The 25598-nt window shown below is 37.6% G+C and overlaps 1 protein-coding gene across 5 annotated transcripts in view; it reads left to right on the top strand.

The window, feature by feature from the left end:
- PTPN4 (protein tyrosine phosphatase non-receptor type 4) overlaps positions 1-9457 on the top strand; it is a 174235-nt gene extending 164778 nt beyond the window's left edge. For all 5 annotated transcript variants that reach the window (XM_074335257.2, XM_019715490.3, XM_019715489.3 and 2 more), the window contains one exon: positions 1404-9457. In XM_074335257.2, coding sequence (XP_074191358.1) covers positions 1404-1490 — 87 coding nt within the window. In that variant the 3' untranslated portion in view covers positions 1491-9457. The remainder of the gene's footprint in view (positions 1-1403) is intronic.
- The last annotated feature ends 16141 nt before the right edge of the window (positions 9458-25598 follow it).

The raw sequence follows: 25598 nt of genomic DNA, 5'->3' as shown, positions 1-25598 counted from the left end.
AGCTGTAGCCATGTTTTGCTCAACCCAATAAACTTTTGTCTTTTACAGTAAAAACTTTCTTAACTTGCCTGACCATGTGCATTTCTTTACCAGCCGACCTATCACACAGTACTCATTTGTTTTATTCCAATTTACCAACAATAATCTCAGAATATACAAACTAACACTACTATCACCAACATATGAATACTGAAAAGAATTTTCATTTTTTTCCAAAGTTTCTTTTTTTGTTTGTTTTTTGGACATATTCTACAAGAGATACAGTCAAATTACTGTTTCAAAGTCCCTTGAAATAGCTCCTCTCTATGTACCATGTTTCCCTGAAAATAAGACCCAGCTGGACTGTCAACTCTAATGCGTCTTTTGGAGCAAAAATTAATATAAGACCTGGTAGTGTATTATATTATATTATATTATATTATATTACCAGTCTTATGTTACAGTAAGACAGGGTCTTACATTAATTTTTGCTCCAAAAGACATATGAGAGCTGACGGTCTGGCTAGGTCTTATTTTCGGGGAAACACAGTAGTTATGCCATCAACTAGATAGACAAATTGATTTGTGTTATTTTCAATTTATAGAGCTTTTTTTAAATAATGGTCTAAATATGGAGTATATTTCTGTGGTTCCAAAGTAAAATATATGAAAGAAGGAAGTATATTAAATGAAGTCTAGTCTCTATCTCTCTTTAGCACCTTATTCCTTCCCTTTATAGAAAATCATTTTTTAATGATTTATCCTTCCCTTGCTGTTTTTAAAATGATTGAGACAGATAGCTAGATAGATAGATAGATACTTGTATTCCCCACTTTCTTTTATAAAGATAATATATTGTATGCAGTTTTCTCTACCTTGCTATTTTATTTAACAAACTACTCTGCAATCATTCTAGAGTTGTCTGCAGATTTTTCTTTCTCCCCACAACATAGTATTCCTCTGTGAGGATGTGATACGCCACAGATTACTCACCATGTTTCTTCCTGGTGGCAATTTCGATTGTTTCTACTTTTCTGTTATCATAAAGAATTCAACAATAAATAGCCTTATTTATGAGTGTATGTTTTCAATTTCTTTTTCTAGTTTATCTTTGGATAGATTCCTAGAAGTGGGATTGTGAGGCAATAAATAGATAAATTAGTGTAGTTTTGTTAGATGCTACCAAATTGCCATCAATAGGGATTGTGGTAATGTTAGGGATACTAGCAATATATGAATGAGTTTTGCCGACAAAATATGTTGTCAGACTTTTTTATTTTTGCTAGTCTGTTCATGAAAAATGGCATCTCTGTGCAGTTTTACTTTGCATTTCTTTTATAAACAAACCAAGTGGTTGTTTGTCATTTTTTTGTTTTGTTTCCTGCTTTTTCTTATCAATTCTATTTTTATGTTTTATTTTTCAGAGTCAATACAGATTTGTATGTGAAGCTATTTTGAAAGTTTATGAAGAAGGATTTGTTAAACCCTTAACATCATCATCAAATAAATAAGAAAGCAAAAGATCTGGGATATGTGTTGGAAACTGCTTTCCATTATATTCACTGTGCCATAATACTGATTGCAGGAAGTGGCATCTAAATCAAACAATGAAGAACTAAGAAAAACTGAAAACTTCAGCACTGTTGCACTTTATGTTTAAAAAAAAGTCACTCTCTAAAACCTATAATTCATGCGTTTGAAGACTGTTTCATGCTTTGCTCCGAACAAATAGTGAATAACAGTACGTTCAGGGTAATTTATGAAATTTTGTGGTGGTGCCATGCAGTCCCCTTCTGGTAGAATTGCCACAACCAAGGCTCAGAATTCTCATCATCTCATCTATTCTCCTCCTGAATTCTGAAAGCAAAAAGAAGTAACCATCAGGAGTCAGCTCTGGTGTTCCAGTGATTCGTGTACTTACTATACTGATTACCAGATTTTATTTTTTAAATGTTAGCAATATCGTTCTCACTGTTAGCCAGTACACTGCCTACGGACGCAGCACAGCTTCCCCACCCCCGTAGTGACCTGCTGTCCATAAGAAGAAAGGTGGAATTGGCTTTCCCAGGAAATGCTGCACATTGTCCATTTACCAGCATCTTATAGAAAGTATAAATATGAATCTACAAATTTTCTTGAATTTAACAATGTAACTTATATTTATCATAAGGTTGGCTTATTCCAAATCATGTGATTTCACATACTTGATGTAAAGGAATGCATGCATTGTGTCTTAACCCCTTAAGTGCCTTGAGACGTCTTTGTATGTCTAATAAAAAGGCACTCATTTGACCCCAATAGGAGGTATGTATGTATATTGTACATTTACATTTTTATGCATTTTGAATCAGTTCACGTTTTAAAATAGCTTCTTATATTGAGAGTTATGCAGTCAAAGAAGGGTAAGGAAATTCTGTTTCTTACTCAGTTCCTGTATTTTGCCACAGGAAGCAAAGGTAATTTTTGTTCTACTGAGTGAGCGCTCTGCTGCTATGGAATTGTTCAAAATCTGCACATTCCTTTCCTGAGGGACAAGGGTTACAGTTAGCAGCTCAAGTTAAAAGATGCTTTATTCTTCAAATTTAATATTTATTTTATGCCTAACTTTGGAAGTGGTATCTATTATACACATTAAAGTTAAACATATTGACACTCTAAGCTAAAGTTAGAGCAATTAATTGTGATTTATGTCTATCACTAACTAAATTATTACTGCTCAGCATTCATTTCAGTTCATATCAAGCTTTGTTCACACTGGCTTATTGGTTGGGATACTTCAAACGAAGAATGAAACGTTATTGACTTGTGTCTAAATGTAATCCCTCAATAACTGAAATGAGGGTCTTCTTGTCATTTCTGTGTACAATTAAATTACTCCAGTTTATATGTACTTATTAAGTTATCAGCATGTTAATACAGAGAGTGTTGATTGTCCTGCCTGATAAGAGGATCTGATTCCCTCTAAGAACGTGTGTTTTCCTCTTCAGGTGTTTTTTTTTAAGTCTGTGGAGAGAGAAAATTTTTAAATTGCCCAGTTTTAATATAAGTGGAAATTCGCTCACCTAATGAAAAGTTATATTACACAGTTATTTTATATGGACGTGGTTAAAATAGACTCATTTACTAGTGGTTTCTGAATATTTCAGTATAGTCTTGATAAAATTTAGAGTTGACTGGTAGCTATTTTGGAATGCCATTTAGTGTGAGGGGGGAAATGTACATTTTAAAATCTTAAATGTAACCTAATGATGTTATTTCAAATATTCAAAATCCATAATAATAAATTTTAGAAAGTTAAGTCCTAAACATTAATAGCCAAGAACCAAATAAATTATTATATTAAAATATTTTAAGTTCTTTTTAAAAGAGAAGAGTAAACATGTTGAAGAGAAATTCTCTTATCTATTTCTGGATTTTATAGTCAAGACAGTATAAGATAGTAAATAACTATAGTTTTATTTGAACATTCCATTCTACCAACAGATAAATGTAATTTAGGCTGCTATATGACATGATGATAAGTTGAAAAGTAAAAAAGTAAAATCATGTTGGGGTCTGCATAATTAATAACTGTTTTGGCAGTTGTTTTTCACCTGAATTAAAAGGAAAACAGTTCTAACTGTATGGATAGAATATGACAACCATAGATTTTTTAAAAAGATACAGTTGTATAGATATAACCAGATAAATGGCATGGTTGGCATGTTCTTCAATTTAGAGCTTTGTTTACACTTCTAAGATTAACTCTAATCATTTCTTGGCAATGAGCACTGCTGCCTTTTTTAATCATTAATGCCAGTCTTTAAGTGATAATATGTTAGACGTTTAGGATTACATTTAAATTTCTCATCTGGGGGGTGGGGTATTCTCTGTCAGTATTTTTATGTACAGAAAAGATCCTTCTTTAAAGGCAAATTTATTGGGATCTTAAATTTAAAATAAATTATCCTTGACAGCTATGCTAATTATGCTTCCCTGTTCACAGAACAGATAAAACTTCATCCATTACACCTAAGAAATTTTTTTTTACCTGTTTATCAGTCTATATAGCGTTCTAGGAATCATCCTAGCTTTCATACACCAAGTAGTTCTAGATTCCATTCATGTCAGTGTAATACTGCTTGATTAAAATGCCAGATTTCCTGTCTCTAAACTATTCTTCCCCCTCCCCTATCCTCCAGCCCTCTCTCTCTCTCTCTCTCTCTCTCTCTCTCTCTCTCTCTCTCGCTCTCGCTCTCACTCTCGCTCTCTCGCTCTCAATTAATGCTGACTGTTATTCTCACAAATGGAAATAGATATTGGTGAATCAAAGGGCTTTTGTAAATGCTAAGAAATGTTTGTGAAAACCTTTCCCCTCTGATTTATGATGGTTTTACCATGTTCATTTCAAATGTTTTATTGAGCATCTGATTTGTGTCAGCACTCTGTACATAGGATGAGGAATATTTTGGAATAGACTTTCCATTCACAAGAAGAATTGGTCGTAATTGTTAAACCAGTGTATCCATTCAAAATAGAGGCAGAGTAACAGCATAAGAAATAATTTCCTTTGTTTGGCCTGGTAGCACAAGTAAGAGGGGAGAAAGGGCTGATCACTTTGATTAAGAGTGAAGATAAAATTTATATATAAAAGCTGGCTTCAAATGTATGAGCATATCTTAAGCCATTAAGACAGTTACTTGAAGCTTTCAAGTACTAATACACACAGAGATACTTCTGTGTGTTTATATATTTGTGTGTTTCAGAAAAGCTAATGCTAACAAACAGAAGTAAAGGATTATTTTAACTATAGAGTTGTTTATTATCTGTTGGCAGATCTGATCAGATCTAAGCAGGTATTTGAGCAAAAATCTATCTCCACTAGAATTACTATACTTTGAGATCTATAAGGAACTTGAAAGATTTTTGTCTAATCTCACGTTCTATTAGTTTAGGCAACATATCATAAATTCTCAAGAATTTTTGTCTATTTCAGCTCAAGAGTTGTACTTAGGCAGTGATTTCACTTAATAACTTGGATGACCTTAGAAGATGTCACTTAAGGTAGAAAATAAGTAGGCTTTAAAAAGTGATCCTAATTAGGACCCCAACTCAGTTTGCCAGCTGTGCTTCCCTGACAGAACATAAGCTTTTGTAAGGTATTTAGGCTGATAGACGTGCAGTGTGAAAACATGCTAAAATGCTAATTAGAAGACTAATGTTGAAAAGCACTTAAAACATAGAACTAAGATTTAGAATACACCTCCACTTATAATCAAATAATTTGTGTTCATAATGTGAACATGTAGAATTAAAGGATTACTTGTTTTATAATCTTATCAGAAAGGGAGAAGAAAATAAGAATTTTTAACAATGTTCTAGTATGATAAATACCTGTTTTGGGAATATTTAAAATATTCTGATGGTAAGGTTGCCAAAGTAGTTTTGAATTCATAAAAATTATTTATACCACAATAATGTGGAATATGTTTACATCTCTTATTTTGTAGTCATTGGTTTGTAGTTCAGGTGAATTTGCATTGTCACTTAGAGAAAATACATTATGGTAAATATTCGTTGGAATAAACATCTCTTAATAACATGACAAGACAAAGATAATTTGTGAGACAGCTGCTTTTATGTCATCTGCCACATCGGCAAAGTAACTACATGAACATTGCTTACGTCCCACGTTTGCTTCAGCTATCCAACCACAATTTCTGCGATCATTTTGTGTGTGTGTTGTTTCCTCTAATTAAAATAGCTATGTTATTAAAACCCAGTGGATTAATTTTATCAAATATCAGAATTAGTGTTCTGTTGGCAGAGATTTATTGTGCCTAGTGTAATCACAACAGAAGTTGTATAAAATTCTTTTGAGAATTGTGCAGAGATGAATTTACGTAAAACATTTTAAGGGCTAACTGCTCATAGATAACGTCAGCAATTTTATAAAGAACCCATGAAATTATACTCTAAATTTTATTTTTTGGAGTTCAACTTGCTTTACAATGTCTGCAACTATTATCCACATGGTTTTTTATTATATACTGACTTCATTCTTAGTAGCCATTACTACAGTAAGCCTTTCAATGTTGTCAAAAACAAGCCCTATTTCAGCCAGAAATTAGACATTTTGGTTTTATAATCTTGATGAAGTCGTCATGTGTAGACACCAAATTGTTATTTCTGTTTCCATACCTAAATTTGCTGCTATTTATATGTGAGGTTTTCCATGGCAGTTTACTGTTGATTTCTAAAGTTTCGTAGTCTTTTTTAGTTTAGTAATTTAAGCTAAATGGGCAGCCGGAAGTGGTATCTACTGGGATGCAGTTCATCAACATTGACGAGATACAGTTCATTGCATAAATAAGTAAACTGGTTTATTTTTTAATTTACAAAGTGAAAGGTATTAGCAATATTGCAGTTAAAGACTACAATTTTAGGAGGAAGTTCTAATGTTTAACTTCCTGAAACCTTTTAAGATTTCAAATACAAGAATGAAAATGTTTGAAAGCCTTGTGCTCATAAAAGTTTCAGTTCAACACTGTAGAATTTTCCTGTCTGTTGTGATGTAAATGATACAGAAAAATATTTTTCTATGGACAAAAGATTGAAACTGTTAACTTCTTTTACTTCATTGTTTAAAGAGGAAAAAACGATATTTGTGTGTCTTTTGTGCTGTAAAGAAAATGAATGTATCTTTCAATTGTTTTTAGAATTATGACTTGATTCTACAGATACTCTTTGTTTTAAAAATCGTGAGGGATTGCAAAGAAGGAAAGGGAGAGTGTATTCCACTTCATTATACAAAATGCAATTTTAGAAGAAAAATGTAATTTCGTTATAAACAAGAACAATCATTGACACATATTTCAAATATAATGTACATTCTTTTTCACTTTGTTTTAGCTCTGGAATAAGAAATTTGAAGAAAATTTGTGCACACTGTTTTTAAGTGTAATGTAACTGAATTCTAGACTTGTCTGGAGTGGAGTGGAAGGTTGCTTTTGTGTGAGGGTAAACATTTCTGCTGACCGTGTTTCCCATGAAGGAACTTTCTCAGGCTTTGGCACTGTGGCAGCCACAGATGAGGACACCGTTGTGAGAGTGTGACTTTGGTGAAGCCAGAAAACCGTGCCTATGATTCACCACAGTAAATATGTGCAGAGGCCCCTGACAAATAGTTCTGCCTTTTTATTCTGTCTTAGACAGATAAGACCAACTTTGACTTGTAGTGGTGGTGTCATATACGTTTAGGGTCTATTAATTCCATTGACCAAAAAACAACTGGAAAAAAAGCCCTACATTTTAAACCAAAATCTTTACCTTAGGTATGATTAATTCGTTCAACAATTTCTTAAAAAGTAGTATTTATTATTTATTACTCATTAAACTTGACTCGATGGAGCCTTCATTATTTTGACAACTGCTTCCATCCCTCTGACTTGTACAAAATCATTAACTTCCCTTTATGGTAGTCTTTGTGAAGTACCCTGAGCAACGATAAGGTGGTATCTTCATTAAATTTGTTAACAATTGTTAAAAGATTACTATCAGCCCCCTCTCATTTCTGGGAGTTTCCAAAACTTAACAAATATTTAAGTAAATAAAATGCCACACGCTAAATGAAATTATCACCATAAAGTCCGCAAGGGGGCCCAGCCCTGCTTACAATCTTAGACCCAAATAGGTGCTGATTTGTGGTTTCCCCAAATCCATTGCAGTCATATTGAGCCTGTTTTACATTTTATTTGAAAATTTTTTTGGTTTTTCCTCCTGACTTGTAGTGTCCCAGTTATTTGCCCTCCTGGGCAAGAAAATTTCAACCCAGTTCTGGGCTTCTCTGGTCCCCATCTTTTCCCACCCTTCAGCGAGTTGGCAGAATTACTCATTCTTTCTTGCAGTCTGTAGAGTAGGTCAAATTTCAGTGCTGAAATTGATTCCTTGAATTTCAAATAGTAGCACTTTATTTCATGCTTACTACTGACTTAATTTATACATTTAAAAATATCCTAGGAGTTTTGTAAATATGGAAAATTAGCGGATTATATGTAGAGCTCATTTGATTGGACTCAAGTTTGAATGCTTTACATCGATCTCTTGGTCACTGATATTGAAGGGTAACTTGTGTGATTTTAGCTTTGCCACTTTTCTGTAATTTATTTAGTACAATAAAGCGACCCAGTTGACTGTATGGCTGGATTCTGAGTTCTCTCAGCTAGCTTCAACCAAGTTTGGTTTACTGGAATCCTTTCTGCGTTGCATTTTTGTACATTACTTAAATACTTGGAAATCCATTTGTTTGTTTTTAAGTTGTACCTAGAGGTTAAGTCAATACTGCACCACAAGTAAATTGAAGGGGGCAAAGTCCCAACACTTCAGATACGTGTCACAGGGCAGGATTCAAGAGACAACAGTTTACATTAAGCTGTTTTCATTTTCTATCATTAGAATATATGTGCTTTAAAAAATTAAAACTGTCCAACCCAGTGTTCCTACAGCTTCAGGTCACTGCAGTTACAATCCAGATTGTAATCTTTTCAAGTAAGAAAAGCTAGTCTTTGTTTTCTACAGTGGAGGCTTAATTTTAGGACAGAGAGTTCACTATATATACCAGGGGTGTCCAAACTGCGGCCCGCGATCCATTTTTTATTGGCCCACAGCAAATTCCAAAAATATATTTAGTTAAATAAACCAGGTGAGGCAATACGTACTTCACCTCGAGTGAGTGGCCCTGCTGTTTGTGTATTTTACCGCATATGGCCCTTGGTAAAAAAACGTTGAAAAAAGTTTGGACACCCCTGATATATACTCATCTGTAATACTTTTAAGTAGTGGTTTTTAAAATAATTTCTGTGTAGAGGATGTTTTAATTTGGGATTTGTGTTTCCTTGTAACAGGTGCTATATGTAAATATGAAGGGCAAAAAGTCACTTAAGTCTAGTTTATTTCCTAATTGAAACATTGGTTTACACATCTGCTGCCATTTCACGTTTCATTGTACTGAACTAGTAGCAAATGGAATTAGCCCCCTGATTTTTCAAACTAACTCCCCTTTTCACAAAAATATATTCCTTCACATAGGGCTTGTTCCCTAATTAAGAGGCAAAGAAGCTCATGATTCATTTAAAATGTGTACGCTTGAATTTGGTCAACACTGCATAATTTGAAATCACTGTGCATTTGTCACTGCAGCTTAATAATGCTTGAAAGGCCTTGTGAATTTATTTGTCTTAATATCAGTGAAAAATTAGAATTCCTGCAATTCATGTTTTAAAAGAATCTACTAATAGCAAACAGGATAAAAATGCTGATTTGCATTAAAACTGTTTTAGTACTAAGAGCAATTTGTTATGTGAAATGCTATGACACGTAATTTGTTGGCCATATTTCAGTTTGATTGAGAAATAGTTGTTCAGGTACAAACATAAAAAAACTCTAGCTGTGACTTTTAATTGTTCAATTGCTAAATAAAGATGTGATTTAGTAATTTAAAGTGTAGGAGTTTTGAAGATTATTTTATGTGAGTTTTTTGTCGTTGGGCTTTTGAACAATGGTTATATTCATTAATGGGTGGTCAGAAGGAACGAGGAGAATGCTAAGTGTGACATTTCTAGAATTACTGGCTCACATAGTGGCTTTGTTGGGGAGAGGGAAGGGGTAAATAAGGAACTAAAAGAAATTCAGAAGAATAAAGGATGTCTGATACCTTCTCCGAGCAGCAACCCCTCTCTTCTGGTATTCCTAATGGAAGACCTCATCAGTCAAAATAAAGGCCCTTTCTATTCCTAAAGTCAGCTGGCTTCGTATCTTCACCAAGTGCAGTTAGGTATGCCCTTTTTCATCTGAGAGAAAATTTCTTAGAGAAAAAAAATATTTAAATCATTTCATAGCCAAAAATAAATTACACCAAAAGGCAGAAATAAAGACATGATTATGCCATGACTGTTCTTAAGAACAAGATCATAAAAATTTAAACAGTATAAGGAAGATCCACAAGACGTTCTGGAAACCTTCTACATGCTCCACCCCTAAGAATAGACCCCTCAAATGAATGGCCACCTCTGTTAAATTTCTTGTGTTTTCTTCTAGGGGAAGAAATGTGTGTGCATGCATTTGTGTGTACATACACATTTTGTTAATGTCAAAGAGATTGTGCAATATATTCAGCTTGCTTTATCATCTTGGAAATACTTCCGTATCAGCATATTCAGGTCTACCTCATTCTTTTTAGTCACTGCCTTGTACTGCATCATATGGATATACCGTAATTTAGTTTCTGGTTGGACACTTAGCTTGTTTCTAGTTTATACTGTACAGCCAATGCTGCAATGAACATTCTTATGCAAATACCTGCATTAATCATTCCAAGTATATGCATAGGGTAAACTTCTAACAGTGAGATTGCTAAGTCATAGGGCACCTACATTTTTAAATTTTAATATTGTCTAATTGTTCTCAGAGTAGATTATACCAGTTTATGCTTCTAACCAAAGCATATGAGAATGTTTTTCCACATTCTTCTTAGAACTGGTATCAATTTTTTGCTCATCTCATAAGTGAAATATTTTGATGTATTCTGTAAGGTTTAGATTTTTATCTTTATTGATACCTTGTATTTGTTTCCTAAATTTCATATTGATATCCTTTCTTTTTACATCAAGTTGTTTCATGTTTTCTTCATTATGAGATGTTGGAAATTAAAGAAATTAGTCATTTCAGTCATATATGTTGCAAAACCTTTTTCTTATGGTGTTTGATTTTATTATTTTTGAGAGCTGCGGGTATGATGACGTTTTTAATACTTTTATAAGCAAATGTGTCGATCTCCTTAATGACTTCTGAGTTTGGGGCATATCTGCAAAAGCTTTTCCTAATCCCTGTTAACATTCCATCTGACTGAAGCTTTCTTACCCACCATCCAAATAGCCTACTCAGTAGACTGGCACTCTTTCTTTCCCTTGCCCACTGTTGACTGCTCTCAGTTATGCCGGAGCTCTTCTAGTTCCATCAATTAAGTTGTAAGCTGACTAAAATCAGTTGTGTGTGTTCGTTAACCTACATATGCAAATTTATTTACCTTTATTATATCATTTAGTTAATTATATATTACACAAGCCAATTAAATGAGTGTGACAAGAAAGGGTAGGATTTTCGCAAATGCCTTATAAAGGTATCATTAAAACTTTATTAAATTCTTTAAAAATTTATTAAAAATAGGTATGAGCAAGACAATTAAGAGAGACTGACAGAAAAAGAATAGATGATACAGTTGGGGTCTGTTTTTTGCAACAAAGACTAAGGAATTATAATTGGACTCAAACCCAATGTAAAAAGCCTTGGCCCTACATAAACAGAATCACAAATGAATATGCATTTCTGTTTCTTGAGCTAAAACAAAGTATGTATTTTTTTATTTCTCCTTTAAATGGTTTTCATTCAACCAATCAACCATTACTTCTGATCCCATCAGATATGTGGGTTTCTACCATAATTTATATAATAATTCCTCTTAAATATTTATAGACAGTTTGTAAATTTTGGCTATTAAAAACGATAATACGTATAGACTTTTATATGTTCCCTTATAAATCATGCTTGTACAAGATATGGGTCAACTATATATAAATTTCCCCCCAGCATTGTATTATGAAAATATTCAAACAAAGGTAGACTTGAACTCTGAACACCTATATACTCATTTCCTAGGTTCAACAATTAACATCCAGCTATATTTGCTCTTACCACATTTGTGTTCATTTACTAAGCCTTTCTCCATCAATCCATCTTTTTTATGCATTTCATAAAATAATGTTGCCAACATCTGTTCACTTCTCCCTGAGTATTTCAGCATGCATATCATTAACTAGTATTCAATAATTGCCCTTTTTGACATACATTTTTTATCAATCAAATAAGCAAATATGTCTACCATTCAGTAAGTTTTCACAAATGTATGTATCTGTGTAACTCAAACCCCTGCGTTAGGGTTTGATACAGAGCGTTAGCATCGCTCCAGAAAGTTTCCTCTTTCCCCTCCCCCGTCCATTACCACCCTCACCTTTCCTGCCTTTATTAGTTACCTAGAGCTACCATTACAAAGTACCACAAACTGGGGGGTTTAAAACCACAGAACTTGGTTGTCTCACGGTTGTGGAGTCTAGAAATTCAAAATCAAGGTGTCGAAAGGGCCATGGTCTCTCTGAGGGTGCTACGGAAGAATCTATTCAGATGTTTCTTCTAGCTCCTGAGAGCCTCAGACCTTCCTTGGTTTTTAAATGTCACTTCAATCCTCTATCTTCACATGACACTTTCCCTGTGCTTCTGCATCTTTTTTTTTTTTTTAAGATATTATGATTTTGTTTTTTTCTTTGTTTGTTTTTTATTGGGGAATATTGGGGAACAGTGTGTTTCTCCAGGGCCCATCAGCTCCAAATCATCGTCCTTCAATCTACCTGTGGAGAGCACAGCTCAGCTCCAAGTCCAGTCGCCGTTCTCAGTCTTTAGCTGCAGGGGGCTCAGCCCACCATCCCATGTGGGAATTGAACAGGCAACCTTGTTGAGCTCGTGCTCTAACCAGCTGAGCCATCCGGCCGCCCTGTTTCTGCATCTTTATATGGCCGTCGTTCTATAATGAAACCATTCATATTGGATTAGGGTGTTACTTCAGTATCACCACCTCGTCTGAACTAATTACATCAGTAGTGACCCTATTTCCAAATAACATCATATTCTCAGGTACTGAGTGTTCAGACTTTGACATTTTTTATGGGGGTGGACACAATACAACCCTTAACATTACCAGGGACAATCAGTCTTTCTTACACCATAGATGAGCCTGTCCTAGAATTTTGTATAAATGGAATGAATAAACACACTAAAACTTGTTTAGTCAGAAAGTTTGAGATTCGGGCTGGCCCGGTGGCTCAGGCGGTTAGAGCTCCGTGCTCCTAACTCCGAAGGCTGCCAGTTCGATTCCCACATGGGCCAGTGGGCTCTCAACCACAAGGTTGCCAGTTCAATTCCTCGAGTCCCGCAAGGGATGGTGGGCTCTGCCCCCTGCAACTAAGATTGAACATGGCACCTCGAGCTGAGCTGCCTCCTGGATGGCTCAGTTGTTGGTTGGAGTGCGTCCTCTCAACCACAAGGTTGCCGGTTCGACTCCTGCAAGAGATGGTGGGCTGTGCCCCCTGCAACTAGCAATGGCAACTGGACCTGGAGCTGAGCTGCGCCCTCCACAACTAAGACTGAAGGGACAACAACTTGAGGCTGAACGGCGCCCTCCACGGCTAGGATTGAAGGGACAACAACTTGACTTGGAGAGGAGTCCTGGAAGTACACACTGTTCCTCAATAGAGTCCTGTTCCCCTTCCCCAATAAAATCTTAAAAAAAAAAAAAGAAAGTTTGAGATTCATCAGTATTCCTTGTTTATTTTTATTAGTAAGTAGTAGTTCATTTTATTGCTATAACACAATCTGTTTGCCAGGTCTCCTTTTAATAGATAGCCAGGCTTTGAGGTATTTTCAGTTTGGGGGGTATTATCAATAAAAATGCTATGAACATTCCTATACAAATCTGCCTGTAGACACTTGATTTCATTTATCTTGAGTAAATAGGAGCGGAATTGCTGCATCCATTAAGTGTATTCTAAATATTGATTGATACTGCCACATTGGCTCCCCAAAATACATATCACTTTACAGTTACAATATATGTCTCCACCTCTACTGGGTATTATGACTTTAAAATGTTCTTGTATGTAATAAAATACATATATTAGATATTAGCAAGATTGAATATCTTTTTGTATGTTTATTGGCTATGCATATTTCTTTTGGGGTGAATTGCCCCTTCAGGTCCTTTGTTGTTGTAATTTACCTAAATGAAATATTATTTCGATTTCTGCTTCTGACCATGAGGGAGGAACAGGGTCCAGAAACATCCTCCTGGTGTAAACAACTAGAAAGTTCAACTAAATATAGGAAACAACTTTTACAATACTGGGTCAAGGCAGAACAAGACTATAATCTCCAAGAAAAGAAAACTAAGTGAGGTGAGCCTTACCATAAGCCAGGTTTTCTATGTGAAGGCAATTTATAAACTGGTGCAGAAATCTGGAACCCCAATAGGACTGGTAGTCTTGTTACCTGGGGAGCCAGATATCAGAGTTTTAGGAAGCTGGGGCTGTTAGAAGGTATGAAGCAAAGTTCCAGAGGAGGAATCTACATAGAAAAGGATTTCAAGAAATTTCCATAAAAGTCACCTTGGGTCCTAGACTGAATATTAATCTTTGTATGTGGTGAAATCCCATGAGGCCAGACAAAAAAAATTTTGAAGAAAGACAGTTAGCAAGTTGTAACATGACTATTCCCAGAGCTGGCCACAGTGATGGGAAGAATTCAAGTTCATTTCAAGCAAGTGGAGAAGATTCTTTGAAAATACAGGGCATTCAGTAAGATTCCAAGAAAGGCCAAACTTTGGAAGTGAGGCTAGCTAAGCTGTCGAATAAAGGCTTCTTTAGCTTCATCTAAAAGATCTTAAAACATGCCTCAAAATGATCATATTAATTCCCAAGTTACTTAACGGCCTGACAGATAAAAGTCCACTTAATATCATTCAGCTAAATAAAATTACTCGTGTCCAGCAGCCAAACAAAACTCACTATAGGTGGAACGAAGCAAGGAAATACGACCCATAGAACAAAAATCGTTTAATAGAAAAAGACTCAGAAATGGCAAAGACAAAGAAATTAGAAGACAAAGACAACGACACATAACAAGTAGGATTAATATGCCCACAGATGTAGAGGAAAACATTAATATAAGGAGACTCTTGTTTTAAAGAACCACATGAAGGCTTATGGAAGTGACGTAGCAGAAGATTGTGTAGTAGGAAGTTCCAGTTCATCCTCCCACCTAAACTATTTAATAGCTGGCGGACACTGGAGTAACTATGTTAGAACTCTATCTTAGTTAGAAAATTTGCAGCATCCAGGAGATACTTGAAGACTGGTAAATTTTGGTGAATTTCAGCCTTTCGCATGATAGCAACTACCATCCGCCATACCTGGGGCAGGCAGCAGTGGGGATGGCTACCCATGATCCTGGTGTGATTTGCTGGTGCCAGAGTGGGCAAAAAGGACCTTGTCTTCCAAATATCAAGATTGTGGGTTCTAACCGATGATTGCTGCTTTTAATCACTGAGAGGCCAAACCTCTAGAGGCTGGTTGGTATTGTTTCAATCCCCGTGGGATAAATAAAGCTGCTTCCAAGCAATTGAGAAACAGTACTTGGTTTTATCCTCTCTCTCAGGAGCCAGGCATTTAAGGAAATACTTCTCAGGTCACTGGCTGACCCCAGAGATAATAGAAACTTCCGTGACCACAGTAGTTTGGTGGGGAAGGAGGAATGAATAGGTGGAGCACAGGATTTTTAGAACAGTGAACCTATTTTGCAAGATACTGTCATGGTGGATACATGTTAATATACATTTTTCAACCCATAGAGTGTGCAACACAAAAAGTGAACCCTAATGGACTTTATTTATAGCAATGTATAAATACTGACGTATCAAATGTATCACACTAATGCAATATGTTAATAGGGGAAATTCTGGGGCGGGGGGTAGGCGGAAAAGAGGCTAAATGGGAATTCTCTGTACTTTGTCCTCAAATTTTCTGTAAATTTCAAACTGCTCCAAAAAATAAAGCCTATTAAATAAAAAATTGACATCCACCTCCCTCCAGCACGACCCATTCCCTTCTCCTGTTTCGTTTGTGCACCTGATACACTATATATTTTACTTAATTATTTTGCTTTATGGTCTAATTCTTCACAATAATGTTAGCTCCAGAAGGGCAGGGATGCTGTGTTGCTCATTGTGGTATCCCCAGTGCATGAAACAGTGGTAGGCTACACATGGTAGGCTCTTAATAAATATCTTAATTAATAAATAAATGCCAAGAATGGAGGTAAGATGGAATCCTACCCAAAACTCAATAAATCCAAAATTAGGTAGGCATACTTCCTTACCTATTCTAGATTCTGGTGTTCATTGGCAACCCTGGGTATTCCTTTGCTTCTAGGTGCATTAGTTTAATCCCTGCCTCTATCATAATATGGCCATCCTCTCCCTGTTTTTATTATCTTTCCTGTATGGGTACCTGTCTCTTTCTCTAAATTTCTCTTTCTTATAAGGACACCAGTCATATTGGATTAGGACCTACTCTAATGACAACATCTTAACTTGATTACATATGCAAAGACCCTCTTTCCAAATAAGGTCACATTCACAGATATTGGGGTTTAGAACTACAATGTATATTTTGCGTTGGAAAATAACAGGGTCCTACAGGTCTCTGAGTCTATTCATTGTTCTTTTCCTTTCTATTATCCAGACTGAATAATCTCAGTTGACCTATCTACAAGTGCACTTATTCTTTCTTCTGTCAGCTCAAATTTACTTTTGAACCACTCTAGTGAATTCCTCATTTGTTAGTGTACTTTTCAAATTTAAAATTATATTTGCTTTTTTATAATTTCTGTCTTTTTATTAACATTCTCTATTTGGTGAGACATCATTCCCATGCTTTCTTTTATTTCTTTAGATACGGTTTCCTTTGGTTCTTTGAACCGTGAAAAATAATGTAAACGGAGGCACTTCGAAATGGAGTCGGAGCTGCCGTCCCAGAGGAACTGCATTGCACCTCTCACTCCTGAAAACTTTGGAATGTCTAACTTGGACAAAATAACTTTTGAACTGGGCTAAAGAAACATTGTATTCCAAACAATTGTTTGCAAAGCTAACAAGAACGCAGACCATTCTTTAGAATTAGCACCACCATGAAGAGCTAAAGAATATTTACATTATTTGCACCTGTAGAAATTCCTTCCTTGACTTATTAACACCAGTAGAAATTCCTTCCTTCTATTCATATAATTATTCACCTTCCCTTTCTCATAATAACTCTTCGCCTTCGTCCCCTAATTGGAACACTAACTGGGTTTCTGCTGAATTAGTGCTTCCAAATAGCTATTCTTTTGCATCTCAAATAAACACATGTTGCCTCTCACTTTGGCCTTTCATTTTTAGGTTAATATATTTCAAATAGCTGATTTAAAATCTGTGTTTAATAAATGCAATAGCTGATCTTACTCAGGGACAAAACATTGACTGCTTTTTGTCTTCTTATTTCTTAGCTTGTTTCATATTTTTTGTTGAAAACTTAGTATTTTAAATAACATAATGTGACAACTCAAGACCAGATTCTCTCTCCATGGTTTTTGCTGCTGTTGATGTTTGTTTGTTTCATTACTTTCCTGAATTAGTGCTGTGAAATATATATATATATATATATATATATATATATATACACACATATATATATGTATGTATATATATATACATATATACATATATATATATATACATATATACATATATATGTATATATATATACATGTATACATATATATGTATATATATATACATATATATATATATATATATATATATATATATATATATTGTTTTTAATCGTGTGGCTACTGAGGTCTTTGTTCAGTTAGCTCAGTGATCACCTAATGACTAGACAGAGATTTCCTTAAATGCCTATAACTAATTAAGTCTTCAATCTTTATAAAGGGGCACTGTGTGTGTATGTTGTGGCTCATCTTTAACACTCTTCCAGGAAGTTTACAGCTCTTTCTTAGCCTTCACTTCTTGCTTAAATAGAGCCTCAAGGTTAGACAGAAACGAGACCTCAGGATCTTTTCAGATCTTTCCTGAACATGTTCGTAGAGCTGGGCAAGCACAAAGCCCTGTGCATGCAAGTGGCCTTCTAGATTCCGAGAAACAGACAGAGCTTTTCAAAGACCTCTGTGGACATCTCATTCCCCAGATTTTTATTTTGAGCTTTTTTTCCCTTAGCCTATTGTTTACCCCAACTCTTATCCATTGCCTCAGGCATTCATAATGTTAAACAATTGCCCCTATTTTCAACAATTTACCCCAGGGAAAAGGGCTGCTTGCCCAGAGTGACCTCTGAGTCAGGTCAAATAAAGACACCTTGTGAATGGGGACTTCCAGTAAACCACTAGATATGTCTTACAGTAATAGTTCTCGGAAATTGGGGCTTTGAAGGAGCTCTGACTGCTCTGTCCCGTCCAGTGGCTGCTATGCTGGGTTTTAAGTGCGCTGTGGAACTGGGGAGAGGAAAATGAGAATAGGGCAAGTTAAAATGCCACAAAACTCACTGCTCTTACTAATATCCAGAGTTCTGAAAAAGTTGATTCTGACTATTTTTTACAATGCTTTATTGCTTTTCTGGATGAGAGGACTTTCAGAGGTTCTTTACCATTTTCACAGACTTCACTTAACACATTACTTTTAGACACCTTGTTTTTCAGCACATTCACCTATATTTTGATTGACTTTTGGCTGTTGCCAGGAACAAAATCCACTCTCGGAGAATAAAGATTTGCTGCCACTGAGAAAATCCAGAGACCTGTGAAGTGGTTTCTGCCTACATACCCAGCTTCATCTCTCACCACCACTCTCCCACTGCTTTTTCAGACATTAAGAGCACTAAGAATGAGCTATACTGTTTCTAAACTGCACATTTCCCACCACTGCATTTGGTCCTCACAACTACATCTTCATTTTTATAGATGAGGAAATTGAAACTCAGAGTTTAACTATCCTGGAAGTTAGGTACCTCGTACATGGAGGTGTGGAGACTAGAATAGTTCTGTCTGATTCTAGAGTCTAATCCAATATTATACTTGAGATAAATTATTTTTAAAGGAACAATACTAATTTGTATGTTTTGAAATATCATCAGCATAACTTTAACCTGACCTAATATTTCTAAATCAACTATTTTTAACAAAATTCTAATTTAATATTGTCATGCAGGGTGTCATGCGGTGTCTCTGGTCCCACTCCCCACATAAGAACGCAGGACATGGTGAGGCCAAAAAGGAACACCCACGGAGCCATAGATAGGGGAGTCATACCACAATAGTCTCGCTGGCAGCTGGGTTGGAGACATGGGAAGCAGGAGCCACACGATCCGCAACCTGCCGTCCACTTGTCTCTGCCAACCAACCTCACTTGCTATCTGCAATCCGCCGTGCTAACTGCAATCTGCGCTTACTAGCTCAGCCACCATCTTCTTGCTAGTCCCCATTTGCTGCTAGCGTAGCCATGGCAGTTATATTAGTGGCCAATGGCTCACTGGTTACAGCTGACGGCCAACTAGCCACAGCCGATGGCCATCCATTCACAGTTGATGGCCATCTACCACTTGAGCCAGCACCTTTGCACGTGGGGCAGAGAGCCTGGAAACTGCACTCCTGGCTCTGTCCCCACAAATATCCAGTTAAATTCAGATATTTATGTATTTGTTCATGTAAAATTGAATGGAATCCTGTTATGTATTGGAGCAGGTATAGAATCACCCGTTTTAAGATATGGAAAAGGTCTCAGGAATCCTGTTTTAATTATCTCATTTTATAGATGAGAAAACTGATGCCAGAAAAGATGAATCCTGTCCAAGTAGTTAGCGGCAGGATGCTCACTGCTGATATTTCTACTACGGGGTCTCCTAGTACCTCCACAAGCCTTGCTACCAAGCTATATTGACAGACGTGGGGGCAGTCCTCCAAAGACCTCCTCACTCAAAGCCTAGCTCACTAAGAGCAATATTGACAAATTGCAAGCCTGAGAGTTCTGTAGACTCTTGTTAAACCTTTTAACAGGATCTCCAGGTGACTCATATGAGCATTAACGTCTAGAACCACTGAGTCTTGGCTCCTTCCTTTTTCTTCCCTTAAGTCTCAGTTTCATGATGGTTTCACCATTAGGAAAGCCTAATGGCAAAACATTTTCACTTTTGCCTCTCTAGTACTTAAGATTTTGAACTTGCCTGGTGCCATCCAAGGTTTCTCTGAATTTTTCTGCCTGTCAGCATAAAGAAGGAGCATAGGCTACCAAATCAGTAGGGCTCTGGTCCCTACTGAACAGAGTGATGCATGAAATATGGATTTATGGAACATGAATGCTTAAGTTTTTTGCCCCGAGTCTCCAGAAGTAGGGAAGCTGGAGTGCTTTGGAGAGAGAAGTGACTTATCTACAAATCACTCTTGTGTGTCCCTTCTTTGCATATCCCTACCCTAGCCATTGCCCATTCTTTTGAGGTGTGCTTCAATTAGCCCGTATGACTAATACTTCAATGAATTTGTTTTAGGTCTTCTTCCTTCCAGGAATGCTTGCAAAGAGAGGAACATGAGAGTCTGGCTCAGGAAAGATTTAGCTGGATAAAGGGAGGAGTTACCTAACTGCATGAAATTAGGCCCAGGTCTTGGAGACTCTCAGTCTCATTTTCAGCACCCAGGTATATTTGTTCCCTGGTCTATAAAATTTACATTATCTTATAAACAGTGTTGTATACTTTTGAAAACATTTTCAGATAACTTATTTTCTGTAATGTTCAGGACTACTGTCATGCAGGGCGGCCTGCGGGGCCTCTGGTCCTGCCCCTCACATAATAACGCAGGACATGGTGAGGCCAAAAAGGAACACCCATGGAGCCATAGTTAGGGGAGTCATACCACTATAATCTCACTGGAGGCTGGATTCACACGATGTGCGACCTGCTGTCCGCTTTTCTGCCAACCAACCGACTCCCCACTTGCAGGCTGCAATCCGCCTGTCTGCAATCCGCACTCCGCCGCTTGCTAGCTCGGCCACCATCTTCTTGCTAGCCCCCATTTGCTGCTAGCATAGCCACGGCAGTTATATTAGTGGCCAATGGCTCACTGGTTACAGCTGACGGCCCACTAGCCACAGCTGATGGCCGTCCAATTACAGTTGATGGCCATTTACTACCCGAGCCAGCACCTTTCCACAAGAGGCCGAGAGCCTGGAAACTGCACTCCTGGCTGTCCCCACAACTACCCTGTAAGGAAGGTGATATTACCCTCACTTTACATACTTGAAAGCTGTTTTAGATCTTTCAGCTTCAGAACTGAAGTCTAGACTCTGCAGCATGCTAATAAAACTCTCTCTTAGTGGTATTTCCTGATGACTGGTTTATGTTTTGATTTACAGTCATGTGTTACTTAATGACGGGGTTACCTTAGGTGATTTTGTTTTGCGTGAACATCAGAGTGGACTTACACAAACATAGATTGTATAACCTCCTACACACCCAGGCTCTATAGTAAAGCCTATCGCTCCTAGACTACAAGCCTGTACAGTATGTTACTGTACTGAATAGTGTAGGCAATTGTAATACAATGGTAAGTATTTGTGTACCTAAACATATCTAAACATAAAAAAGATACTGTAAAAATAGATAAAAATAGATTTAAAAAGATTTTTAAAAAAGGTACACCTGTGTAGGGCACTTGCCACAAATGGATCTTGCAGGACTAGAAGTTGCTCTGAGTGGGTCGGTGAGAGAGCGGTGAGTGAATGGGAAGGCCTGGGAATCGCTGTATACTGGTGTAGACCTCATAAACACTGTACACTTGTGCTACACTAAATTTATTAAAAAGATTTCTTTCTTCAATAATAAATTCACCTTAGCTTGCTATAACTTTTTTACTTTATAAACTTTTTAATTTTTTGGCACTTTTCTACTTTTGTAATAACACTTAGCTTAAAACACAAACACATTGTACAGCTGTATATAAAACATTGTTGTCTTAATATCCTTGCTCTATAAGCTTTTTTCTATTTTTAAAATTTGTATTTTGTTTTCTTACTTTTAAACATTTTTGTTAAACATGGAAACACAAACACACACATAAGCCTAATTTCCTGCCTCCACATCTTGTCCCACTGGAAGGTCTTCAGGGGCAATAACACACGTGGAACTGTCATCTCCTATGATCCCAGTGCCTTCTTCCGGAAGAGATCCTGAAGGATCTGCGTGAGGCTCTTTTTGAGGAGGTGTCATTCTATTCAGAAATATGTCCATGGTGGTTTGCTTGGTTTGTATATTTTTTTCATCATAGATTTGCTTGTAAGCAGATAATGCACCATGAACATCCGTCTCTATTAATGATGGCTACGAAGTCACTAGGTGAGACGAATTTTTCAGCTCCATTATAATTTTATGGGACCACCGTTGTATGTGTGGCCCTTTGTTGACCTAAATGTTCTTATGTGGCCCGTGACTATTTTATTTGTGTGCATTTTTTTTGAATAGTTAGTGCTGTCTTAGACCAGTGTCTGATAAACAAATTATTCATAATACGCACTCTTCCAAGTGTGTTTTCTTTTCAATGGAGGCTTTTGGAATGCAGGGTTTCTTCAGTCTACAGGAGGACTGAATCTCATACTGAATTCTCTCTGCTTCACTCTGCTCAGAATCCCGTGGCATGAATGATTCCACCAGTGTGGCCCATTAGAGAAGCTGACCCAGAAAGTAAAGAGTTTGGAAATCAGGATAAGAGGATATCTTGCAGGCTTGGAACAAATGTCCTCAATCATTTAAAGGGTTGTGATGTGAAAGAGGGATAATGTTTCTTCTTGTGGGCAGAGGTGAATTTATCATGAAGATAATCAGGTTTAAGCTTTAGAGCTCCTTACTTGTGTGGTCTCCTTCTGAAACCTGGTACCTAATTTTGAATCCTTAACTTTGTGTTATTTCACTTTAAGAGCTACTCCCCACCCTCAGTTGTATGATTTTCAGAACCCCATTCTGTGTGGCTTCAGAGATCAAACCAGGATAGGTAATCTAGGATGAGGATGTAAGTTCAATAAAGGAAAATCTTTCCATCGGCCAGAACTATTCCACCAAAAAGTGGGTTATTGTGGTAGGCCCTCTGTGTAGCCTACTGTCGTGCGGGAGACCTTGCTTGCTCCGCCATTTGTCGTGCACGGAGGCCTTCTCGCTGCGCCATCTTTCAGGCGGGGCGGCCTGCCGGGTCTCTGCTCCTGCTCCCCACACAAGAACGCAGGATACGGTGAGGCCGAAAAGGAACACCCACGGAGCCATAGGTAGGGGAGTCATACCACTATGGTCTCAGTGGAGGCTGGGCCCACCGGACGCCGACCTGCCGTCTACTTTTCCGCCAACCCACCGACGACTCTTCTCCACTCTCTCCTCTGTTCCTCTCTTCAGCTCTGCTCGGCTCTGCTCGGCTCCTTGGCAATCCTCCGTAGCCGCAGCAGTTATACCAGCGGCCAATCGGCTAACCGGCCACAGCCGTCGGCCAATCAGCCACAGCTGACGGCCATTCACCACCCGAGCCAGCACCCTTCCACGTGAGGCCGAGAGCCTGTAAACTACTTTCTGGGGCTCTGTCCCCACACTACCCACAGTCAGTCTTCTTAGCAACACCCCCGCTTTCCTGCTAATAGAACTTGGATTTGTTCAAGACATTAATGGAGAGCCATTGATCTCAGAGAGAGCAGGCCCTTCCCTAAGCCCCACTAGTGAATTACGATTGATTGAAACCAGTGATGGCATTCTCCTTACCAATGACTAGTAATTAGCCTAAATATGGGCAAGTAATCTAGTTCTGACCAATGAGATGGGGTGGTGGGACTTCATTCCCAGAAGTAAAAGACAAGACTTCCGGAAGAGAAGGTCTTTTCCCCTTTCCCTTTCATTTCTGAAACTCAGGTAGGAGGACTGGAGATCCTGTAGCCCTCCTATGGCCAGTAAGCTAGAAGCATAAAAACCAGAGTCAACCTATCAAGGATGGCAGAACGGAGAGAGTAAAAGGGTTTATCAGGATGCTTTTATTAGGATGCTTACAGCATTGCTGAGGAGCTGAACCAATAGTAGGCAGCCACTTATGTCTAGACTACTTATGTGAGGAAAAAAACAACTCCTGATCTGTTTAAGTACTGTTAATTATTTCTCTGTTACTTACAACCAAATGCATTTTTACTTAATTCAGCTGTGTTCAGGAGAGAGTCTTCTCTGTCTCTTGTGGGAGTCAATTAGCAGGCCAATTTACCACAAAACAGGGATGTCTGGGAGAGAGGATGTGGGGAAGTGATAAATTGTTATTAGGAATAATCTTACCTGATTAGAGCACAGACAACTTCCTATGACTTCGTCCTTAGCTTCCTTTTTTTTTCTCCCTTAAGTTTTCATATTTCCTTCAGGCTATAACCATCTTCCTCGACCTATTTTTCTCACCTCATCCACAGCCTCCCTCAACCCCATACTTGACAGGAGGTAGGAAAAATGATTGAGCATATGGGGACAAGAAGACATTTTCTTGGGGGCTGGCCGGGTGGCTCAGGCGGTTATGGCTCCGGCGGTTAGAGCACCATGCTCCTAACTCCGAAGGCTGCCGGTTCGATTCCCACATGGGCCAGTGGGCTCTCAACCACAAGGTTGCTGGTTCAATCCCTCGAGTCCTGCAAGGGATGGGGGGCTCCGCCCCCTGCAACTAAGATTGAACCTTGAGCTGAGCTGCCACTGAGCTCCTGGATGGCTCAGTTGGCTGGAATGCGTCCTCTCAACCACAAGGTTGCCAGTTCGACTCCCGCAAGGGATGGTGGGCTGTGCCCCCTGCAACTAGAAAACAGCAACTGGACCTGGAGCTGAGCTGTGCCCTCCACAACTAAGACTGAAAGGACAACATCTTGAAGCTGAACGGCACCCTGCACAACTAAGATTGAAAGGACAACAACTTGACTTGGAAAAAAAAAAAGGCCTAGAGGTACACACTGTTCCCCAATAAAGTCCTGTTCCCCTTCCCCAATAAAATCTTTAAAAAAAAAAGAAAAAAAAAGACATTTTCTCCAGATGGGTGTGCTATGCAACAATTTAGGACAATGAGGTAGGTTTATAAGTATTGACAGAAAATGCTTCCATTATTTATCAGTAAACAGATAAATGACAACACAGTTTTCAAACACATTTTTCAAATGTGTAAACACCAGGTAATACTTGGAGGGGGACAGCCCGGATAGACTTGAGGGGATGACACTTGAGATTTTAGTTTTCAAACTGCAGTAATCAGACCATTGGGGGGACATGAGGATTTCCAAGGGCTACATGGCCCAGATAGTATTTAAAAATAAATACCCAGAAAGTATTTCAAAATTTTTTATTATGAAAAAAATTAAAACCGGTACATTAAATGCAATAATTTAATGTACCCAGCTTCAATCCATGGCCCTTTCTTGTTTCATCTATACATCCACTGCTTTCCTCCCTATCATCATATCATTGCTTTTTTATTGAGATAAAGATGCAAAGATGACCCCAACAAGTCCTCCCATCTCTGCACACCCATGCTGTTCTTTCCATGAGAGGTGATGAAATGATCTACAATTAGATGGTAGTGACTCTTGCACAACTTTGTAGATATACTAAAAACCATTGAAGTGTATGCTTTAAATGAGTGAATTGTATCGTATGTGACTTACATCTCAATAAAGCTATTTTTAAAAAGTAGAGAAAGAAAATTTCTCTAATACTATTAAAAGGAAAAAAAAAGAGGTGGAATCTTGTTTCCATCCCTCTTGAAACGGGCTTGGCTTTGTGACTTAGTTTCACCAGTAACAGGCAACAGAAGTGACACTGTGACTTCTGGGCATTTTCCTGAATAGGCCTTGGAGCTTCAGTTTTCACTCTTTCTGAGGCTTGAGCCACCCCAAT

Source organism: Rhinolophus sinicus, chromosome 17 (assembly GCF_057876585.1).
Source record: "Rhinolophus sinicus isolate RSI-liver-muscle chromosome 17, RSI-T2T, whole genome shotgun sequence".
NCBI classification, from domain to species: Eukaryota; Metazoa; Chordata; class Mammalia; order Chiroptera; family Rhinolophidae; genus Rhinolophus; species Rhinolophus sinicus.
Note: the sequence above shows the minus strand (reverse complement) of the source record. Positions and strands in the feature narration are given on the sequence as shown.